This window comes from Penaeus vannamei, chromosome 3 (genome assembly GCF_042767895.1).
Source record: "Penaeus vannamei isolate JL-2024 chromosome 3, ASM4276789v1, whole genome shotgun sequence".
Taxonomy (NCBI): domain Eukaryota; kingdom Metazoa; phylum Arthropoda; class Malacostraca; order Decapoda; family Penaeidae; genus Penaeus; species Penaeus vannamei.
The window spans coordinates 51039207-51049206 of record NC_091551.1 but is presented as its reverse complement, the minus strand read 5'-3'; the positions used below and the strand labels follow the sequence as shown (position 1 = coordinate 51049206).

Sequence of the window (10000 nt, the reverse complement as noted above, 5' to 3'; positions counted from 1 at the left end):
ATCATTATCATCATTATTATCATTTAATTTTCATAATAATTATTATCATTATTATAATGAAAACAATAATGATAATGATAACGTGGTTATTATTATTATTATCATGATTATTATCATTATCATTAGTGTTATCATCATCATCATCAACATTATTGTTATATTTATTATCATTATTAAGGTAATGATCATGATAGATAATAATGATAGCAATGGTAGTAATGATAATGATAATATTGATAATGATGATAATAACAATAACAATGATAATGATTATTATTACTATTGTTATCATTTTTTGCACTTTATGATTTTTATTATTATTATTATTATTATCATTATTATTATTATTATTATTATTATTATTATTGTTATTATTATTATTATTATTATTATCATTATTATTATTACTATTATTATTATTATTATTATTATTATCATTATTATTATTATTATTATTATTATTATTATTATTATTATTATTATTATTATATTATTATTATTATTATTACCATCATTATTATCATTATTATTATTATTATTATTATTATTATTATTATTATTATTATTGTTATTATTATTATTATTATTATTATTATTATTATTATTATTATTATTATTATTATTATTATTATTATTATTATTATTATTATTATTATTATCGTTATTATTATTATTATTATTATTATTATTATTATTATTATTATTATTATTATTATTATTATTATTATTATTATCATAATTATCATTATCATTATTATTACTATTATTATCATTATTATCAATATCCCTATGGTCATCCTCATCATTACTATCATCATTATTATCATTATCATTTTTATCTTTATTACCGCTACTGTTATTACTTTTGATATTATCATTACCATTATTGTTATTGTTGCCATTATTATCATCATTATATTTTTTGTTATAATGATGATGGTAATAGTTATGATAATCAACATTATCGTATCATTGTAATTACTATTGCCATTACTATCATTATTATCTTCCTTTCTGCTATCATTATTATCGACATTGATATCATTATCAGTATTACTGTTATTATCATTATTATTGACATTGGTGTCATTATCATTATTGTCTATTTCTATGATAATGGTAATAGTAGTAATAATAATAATAATGATAATAATGATAATAATAATGATAATAATAATAATAATAATAATAATAATAATAATAATAATAATAATAATAATAATAATAATAATAATAATAATGATAATAATAATAATAACAGTAATGATAATAATAATAATAATAATAATAATAATAATAATAATAATAATAATAATAATAATAATAATAATAATAATAATAATAATAATAATGATAATGATAATAACAATGATAATATAATAATGATAAAAATGATAATAATGATAGTAATAATAATAATAATAATAATAATAATAATAATAACAATAATAATAATGATGATGATAATAATAATAATAATAATGATAATAATAATAATAATAATAATAATAATAATAATAATAATAATAATAATAATAATAATAATAATGATAATAATAATAATAATAATAATAATAATAATAATAATAATAATAACAGTAATAGTAATAATAATGATAATTATAATTATAATTATCATTATTATTATTATCATTACTGTGATTATTATTATCATAATAATTATTATTATCATAATAATTATTATTATTATTATTATTATTATTATTATTATTATTATTATTATTATTATTATTATTATTATTATTATTATTATTATCATTATAATGATAATAATAATAATTATTATTATTACTACTATTACTATTACCACTACTGTTATTATTGCTGTTCTTATTGCCATTATTGTTATCATCATCATCAACATCATCCTTATTATTATCATTATAAGAAGTATCAGTGGTAGTAGTAGTAGTAGTTGTTGTTGTTGTAGGTATCATTATTATCATAAACACTGCTAGGAAATACAGAGAAGAGATCGCAAGACTAAAGAAATACAAAAAAAAAGGGAAACATTATTATCATAGCGAAAAACATTCCCCCCAAACATTGTCATCCAAATTCCAATTATTTAGACACAATCGACAATTCATTTTAAAAAATATTATAGCCTAATGGGAACTATATAATCTCATTTTCTCGGATTGATAACACAAGCACAGGTTCCACGGTGAAGGTAACCCCATGTGGACAGCGAGGGATTGTAAACATGTCTTCGCGAAGGCCAGAGAGACAGGCGCCTCCTGAAGTGGTAAGGATTTTGCGTTTTCTCTTGTTAGGGGAGTTGTACACATATCATTTACTTGTTGTTGTGTGGCAGATGAACTTAATGAGATTCTTTGATGATGTGTATTTTGTGTTGTTTTTAATTCCGAAGGAGGAACCCCGGGTTTGAGAGAATATGTTCACCTTTATTTTTACTCGTTAGTTTTTCTACGTTTGCTATTCCGGTATTTGGTTGTGATTGTAGTGACTGTGCTGTATAAAAAAGATCACTGTCACACAACTATTTGAGAAGTATTGTCGAAAGGGAACATTGGTAATGAATTAGTTACTTTCTAAAGTTTCATACTTTTCAGTGAGAGGTTTGGTTTATCTGAGGCAGAAGAAGTGAGATATTGACGAATAAGGACTGAGGGTTGATGTTGCTGAGAGTGATGCATGGAGATAGAGGAGGAAAATAGACGCAGCAGTCTCATAAAGCATAAGAAATAGTCATAAACAGGGCAGGTACAGCTGCTGTGGCCTCATATTAATCACGAAATGACAAATATATTGGCTGCATATTGCTGCTCGGAGACCAAGTCCACAACACCCTCACACGGCCAGAGTTCTTAACGTTGTATTTTCAGTAAGCTGGCACCAAGTACTAATAAAGGGTGTGAGGGTACAGAGGGTTTGCCCCCCTTCTTGGGAATAAATAGAAGGTAGGAAAGATTAGGCTTGAGATTGGGTTCACATTTTACCATGTAATGGTGTGTTACCCTTTAACAATTACCAGACTGGGAATAGTGGTGTATAGTGAATGGGTAACTGTTCGGAATATGTCGGCACGCTTGATGAAACCAATAGTGGTACTGAAGGATTCCTCTGCTATTTGTGTATGATGAAATTATGCCATGGCAACTCTATACCCAAGAGACCTCACTCTAATAGTACGGGAGGGCATGAAGGTTACCAAGGGAAATTAAAGGGCAGAGTATGTTAAAGTGAGTTGTACAGCATATATAAAATAAGGGACACTGTAATAGTTATCACTCTAGGCGACTCTCAAACCCTGCCATGCACTGATTGTTATGGTATTAGTTTCTATTGGCATGATGACAAAGGCAAACAAACCTCTACAACATATTATGCTTACTATGCAGACTCCTTTCATGATCTATTGCCAAATTAGGAAATGTGACAAGTTCTGCAATAGTAGAATGTATTTGGTTTATCTTTTTTTTCATGTGTCTGATTACATAAAGCCCTGATTGTTGTTGTGCTGTTAACTAACTCAGCTTTAGATTGCACAATTTCTAGGACTGGGCACAATAAGTTTCAGGTGAAGTGGCGTAGAGTTTAGGCATATAGGTCTAAATGAGAGAGTTCTTGTACGAAAGTCACTGTGGATGATTTTCTTGATTTCACTTACCATTGATTTTCATAAACTATTTACTATCTGTGAACATCAATGCTCATGCTATTAATTTTACATACAATTGTTATATGCTGTATACTCAACTCTAAACTAGTTATGTTGACAAATGTAGAAAAGATATGAATAAGTATGAATATCGTGACAAAACAAGAGATGTGTTGTCAAGATGTTCGTTTCCCATTCGTACCTTTTCTATATTTAGGTTAGTATGGGAAGAATGGCATAAACCACAAGTTTGAAGTCCGCTTCCTTTTTTAATGAATGTGATTTTAAAAGATGAAAAGTTTGAGTTTTCTATAACACTTAATTATCTGTATAGATCTTCGTGGTAATTTCTAATAGGATTTTTTTGATAATGATAATGGAAAAAAAGGAAGAAAAAAGAAGAAATAAGATGTATATTTTATGTATGTTCTATTATGATATCTGAATTTTATTTTACTTGCATTTTTATTTCATGGCTTAGTAATATACAATGTTTGTTCTTTTTCAGTATTATGGAATAGACGAGGCAAGGAAATATACTCAAAAGTAAGTTTTAGCCGTCTCTTTGAAAGTGTTGCCTGAAATTTTGCTTTATTATTTTTCTATTTATTATTATTATTTGTTTTTAGGATGTGAAGAATATTGATAATTGCTGTTAAAAGTATAATACAAACAATTGATTTTTTTTTTTTTTTTTTTTTTTTTTCAAATATTTATAGGCTGATTTGAATGAACCAGAATATTGTCATTATTCTTTTCTTTTATCTGTTAATTTACTTTTCTCTTCAAATTAATCATGATATTTTACTGAAATTTAGTTCTACCACAAACTCAAACCTCCTCTCAGACATAAAATGGAAAACAAAAGAAGAAAGATATTGAAACAAAACTTCTTTTACAGCACACGTATAATCGAAGTCCAAGAGAAATGTACCCAGCGTGCCTTAGAATTGCTGGCCCTTCCAGAGGACACGCCAGCTCTCCTGCTCGACCTGGGCTGTGGGTCGGGCCTCTCTGGGGAAACGATCACAGACAATGGCCACATGTGGGTGGGCATGGACATATCCCCGGCCATGTTAGGTGAGGTCGTGATTGTTATTGTTGTTCTTGATTTAGTAATGTTTGTTTTTGTTTTCATTGATTTTTTCCTCTTAACTGAGGGAAAGTGTAATTGAGTTGTGTAGATTACCGTCTTTTGTGGTATCTCTTCATCATCAGCTAGTCATGTCATTTCATGCTTTGCCCACTGTTTGGTGTGCACACTCCAAAAGTGCATCTATGATTTTGGCATTGACATCAATGTTGTCTTCTTCTTGTCAGAGGTTGAACCTATTCTGTAGGTTCTTGTTGGTCAGTACGTAGTCAATCTGGTTCTTGACTGTTCCATTAGGGCTTTTCCAAGTCCATTATCTGTGGTCTGCTCGTTTGTACCAGGTTATTGGTAATTGTCAGTTCCTCTGTTTTGGCAAATTGGACAAGTCTTGTGCCTCTGTCATTCCTTTCACCATAGCCTTCTGGTCCGACTGTTTTGTTATCTTTGTGTGATTGCTTCATGCAGACCTTTGCATTGAAATCTCCTGTAATGTACTTGTAGTAGCTTTTGTTTTCCTGTATGGCACTATGAAGTTCTCTATAGAAGTCCTCTTATTTCCTTATCGCTGTGCGTGGGTGTTGGTGCATAAACTTGAGTGACTTGTAGCTTTTATCTTGCATTGATTGTCATAGTAAGGGATGCAAATCTGTCGCTTATTACTTTGTATTCTGTAATTCTGTATTTGATGTTTTTGTTCACCAGAAATCCTACACCACTGATGGATTCTTTGCATCCTATAGTTTAGAGCACATGGCCACTTTCAAGTTGTGCAAGCTGTTCTTTTTTCTTCTTGTTTCACACAGACCTATGATGTCCTATTTGAAGTTTATTTCCTCAAGTTCTGTCATAAGTTCTTGCAGTTTTTCATCATCTCTCAGAGTTCTCACATTGTATGTTGCCAGATGTAGTTTTCTAACCCGGAGATTCTTTGCACCCTCTGCCTTTCAATTGCTGAGGACTGAGGGCCGTTGGTTTCTTTTACTTTCCATGGTTCTTGTGGGGTTGAACCTTAATTTCACTACACTGGTTCATTGCGGTTTAGCGAGTTGATTTGTCGAGAATTGTTCCACCCTTTGACAGATTACTCCTGTGTGTCCCTACACCATCAGGATGAGCTTTCCTCCCAGTGGGTATTCATTTCCACAAATTCTATGGCTTTTGGGATATCTACTTTTGACCAGTTATGGCAACCCAGAAGCCAGCAGAACCTATGCTGACAAGAGGTCAGGGTAGCTGCGTTGTATTCCGGCAAGCTGGTACTAATTTCTCAAATACCATGTCTTCTATGACAGGGCCCTAGCTAATCTACTATCTCTTATCTATATGTACATGCGCGTTTTCAAGATCAAAATGAATCCAGTAGAGGTTATTATTGATATTTTTAATACATGAGAGGAGATTAGGTAGGGGTAAGGTTTCTAATGAAGTATGAAGTATGAAATATGATCATATACAAAAATATAACTTTTATAATATAACTGCAGCACCATCTGTTACAGTATACTATTTTTTCATCCAAGACACAGGTTAAGAACTTGATCAGAGTTTTTTGATGCATAAATTCTAAATATGTAAGTGATCAGCATACTGTAAGCACTTTACCAATTCTACTAATATAATGTTTATAATCAATAATTCCCCCTTTCTTGCAGACACTGCCCTTGACAGAGAGGTTGAGGGAGATATTCTACTAGGAGACATAGGTCAGGGAGTTCCCTTCCGCGCAGGCATGTTTGATGGTGCAATAAGTATATCAGCAGTCCAGTGGCTATGTTATGCTGACACAGCGAGTCACAAACCTGCTAAGCGTCTCTACAAATTATTTATGTCTTTGTATGCAAGTCTGGTAGGTGTATCCCAGGAATTATTAGTATTATAGCCACTATGAGTTATCTTGTATCACTTCTTTTATTTAAACGCATGTTACTCTATATCTTCCAATTTATCATTAAAATAATCAAAATATTGAGGACGATATTGCTGACCTTTATATTTGTTTTATAAAGAAGAATGTTTGGTTATTAAGCAAGATTTATTTTACCATCAGTCCCGAGGAAGCCGCGCAGTGTTCCAGTTTTACCCAGAGAATGACGCACAGGTGGAATTGATCATTAGCCAGGCAATGCGAGCTGGTTTTACAGGTGGTCTTGTGGTTGATTTCCCTAATTCAAGCAAGGTAAATTAAATTTTTTAGTGATACGGTTACAGTGTTGATGATATGGCAGTGGTGATCTTTTTTTCTTGATAATTTTAGTAGGGAGTGTATATTAGATAATAATTTTCTTCAATGTACATTGAACAGTTCTTGCCACTTAGTTTAATGTTATTACCAATCCCATGAATAGTGTTCATATTGTTGTAAAACTTAGTTTGACATGCATTTATTACTGTATCCTGTTATAAATGTAGAGTTGTAAAAAAATATTTTTTACTTTACAATCAAATTATGAGATCTATTTTATTCATCAACAGGCAAAGAAGATTTATCTTGTATTAATGACTGGAGGAAATGCCCAGTTACCGAAAGGACTCGAGGAGGAAGGAGCCAGCAAGACACAGGCGCTTTTCCAGAGGAGGTAAGGGATTTATCTTCAGAGTCCTGTATAAGGTTGAATGTCGCCTTTTTTATGATATTTTTGCACAGAAAAGGTTCCGTGGATTATTTTATGAATAGTGATTTTAGTATGAAAGTAGTTTGATTTTATAAATGACGACATTTTCTCCATCTTTATTTTCACTAGACTATAGTATATGTCGAAGAAGGGGGATTTTAGTTTGAAGCAGGGAGAAATATTGAAAGCTTTGGCAATATGTCTTATCATGTAGAGTTTTTTCAAGCTGGAAAAGATGTCCTAAACTACAGCAAACAAAGTGGGAAAATGTGGTTTCTAAAGCATGCAAGTTCTATATCTAACTGCTTCTGTAAAAATATACATTGTGCTCCCATACTGAAGTCTTCCCTTCTTTTCTCAGGGAACGCATGAAGCAGATTCGTGGAAAGTCGGTTAAGGGACGTTCGTGGGTCATGAATAAGAAGGAGAGGATGAGGAACCAAGGCAAGAAAGTGTGTAACGACTCAAAATACACTGGCAGAAAAAGAAGTGGCCGATTTTAGTATATTGTTAATGCTAAATTTTGTCAAAGTAATATATATTTATTATATTAGCTGTGAATCATTGTTAACAAATTTAGGATTATAATATTGGCAATTACATATGATTCAAATGTGTATGTATTTTTTCTGTTCTTTTCTTTGTTTTCTTTGTTAATGCTTTCTTGTGTTTGATATTTGGAAATCACTTTTCAGAATTATATTCCTGAACATGAATATCAATGTTAAAAAAATATTAATGCAAGATGTCTTTAATACAAAGCAGTGATATTAAGTTGTGTGCATTTTATTTCCTCCTGGTTGATTTTTTGTGTTGAAGTCTTTATGGAAGTAAATCGGGTATGGAAAAATAATCAATAAAATGTCATATTGCTTAGATTTGTTAAATCTAAACCAAGGGAAATTGGGCCCTGAGATTCTATTTGTTAATATATACATGATAATAGACCTTAGCAGACTCCTTTGTTAATAGTTTTATCAATCTACACTTTGAGTTTTGTGTTGTATTATCAAAATACTCAATAGGTTATATGGAATCTGTGTTTGTAAAATTCATGGCATGTGAGTAGATGTAAACAATTTTTGTAGTGCAAATATCTCTGTTCAATTCCCAAACCTCACAATATTGGACTTCAAATACTCAACTTGATTTCTTTCTCATGAAAACATTTTTATGCTTGAAAGAGCTCTGTGATTATGGGTCTATCTTTGATGAAGGATATGTGCATACAAGGTCTTTGTAGAAAGAAACCAAGCTAAAAGAAAAATCTTTATTGGTGTACTTATAGTTCAATCAGACTTGTTGACTTGTTTCCAATGCAATGTTCTCATTATTTTCCCAGTGCAGGAACACATCCTTGATTGTATTTTATGGGATAGTATGCAGGGCAAATAGCCATTTTCTTCTGTCTCTTCTCTTGTCTGATATTATTGAAGTTTTGAAACACTGATGAATGGGATAATGGGTGATGAAATGCGAGAGAGAACAGTTACAATGTTATGATAAAGTCAGTCATCATAATGGATTGGAACACCTGAATTCCCCAAATGTGGTGATGTTAATTTTCATTTTATTGAAAGGGTACCATTCTGTATGAGTTTTTGATCAGATGGTCTCTGGAGACTTTTCCTTGGAGGTCCTTGGGTATTTAAGAGAGGCAGTACAGAGGGTGAGGCCTGAGGCATAAACAAAATTAGATGCTGCACAGCAATACATCTGCTCATACTTCACTTCTTAGCCATGACTGTTTGTTGAATTGTAAGAAAACTCTTGTCTCCTCAGCTGCCTTGCTCTCCCATTTGGCTCTCTGTAGACCAGTATTAGGGTCACGGTCCCCTTTAAGAATCTGATGAATTCTATGGACCCCTTACCTCAGAAATATTTACATAAACACAACTGTGCATGCAATGTAGATAATGTACTTTATTTCTTGAGATTTGATTGTTTCATACTTATATGACATATATAAAGTGTTATTTAACTTTAAAGTAAACAATCTAAAATACACAAATATAAATATTGATATTTATTTGATCCTCATGGACCCCTGGGAACCCGTCCATGGACCCCTGCTGTAGACTTTTGTTCCCTTCACTAAAATATATATATATATATATATATATATATATATATATATATATATATATATCTGCTTGAGACCTCCAGACCATACCTCAAAAATGCATTCCTAGTTAGATTCCAGAGCTGGGAAGTTTGGGGGACTGAATCAATGAGTAATAAATTTGTATTTTTAAAGTTAAATTATAACAAAAAAATTTAATTTGACCATTTTGTAATTAGCAAAATCAAAACATTCTCTATAGCATACACCAAATACCCATGTCAGCACATCAGACAAAAAAATTAATTATATTTGGAGCATAAAGGACAAGTAACTCCTGACTCTTACTGTGATCATTCTTATACTTCATCTTCAAATGAGAACAATACAGATGCTTTCATTTTCATTTCTGCCTTTATAGAACAAAACCAGTGGTACATCAGAGAACGTAGGTGAAGTCAAAACACTCATGTTATGTTGATACAATATTAGAAATGCCCAGTGTGTGAAGAGACAAACATTATTCAATAACTTTTACTTATGAATGGTTGGTTTTGCTATCAGCAACATAGGTGTAGAAGAAAACG

The 10000-nt window shown here is 30.8% G+C and overlaps 1 protein-coding gene across 1 annotated transcript; it reads left to right on the top strand.

Annotated features, from left to right (window-relative positions):
- The first annotated feature begins 2164 nt into the window (after positions 1 to 2164).
- On the top strand, positions 2165 to 8123 carry LOC113800031 (18S rRNA (guanine-N(7))-methyltransferase). The gene is made up of 7 exons (XM_027350749.2): positions 2165 to 2269; positions 4155 to 4192; positions 4548 to 4726; positions 6392 to 6585; positions 6787 to 6915; positions 7212 to 7315; positions 7713 to 8123. The coding sequence occupies exons 1-7, from the start codon at positions 2228 to 2230 to the stop codon at positions 7852 to 7854; spliced, it is 828 nt and encodes a 275-aa protein (XP_027206550.2). The 5' UTR covers positions 2165 to 2227; the 3' UTR covers positions 7855 to 8123.
- The last annotated feature ends 1877 nt before the right edge of the window (positions 8124 to 10000 follow it).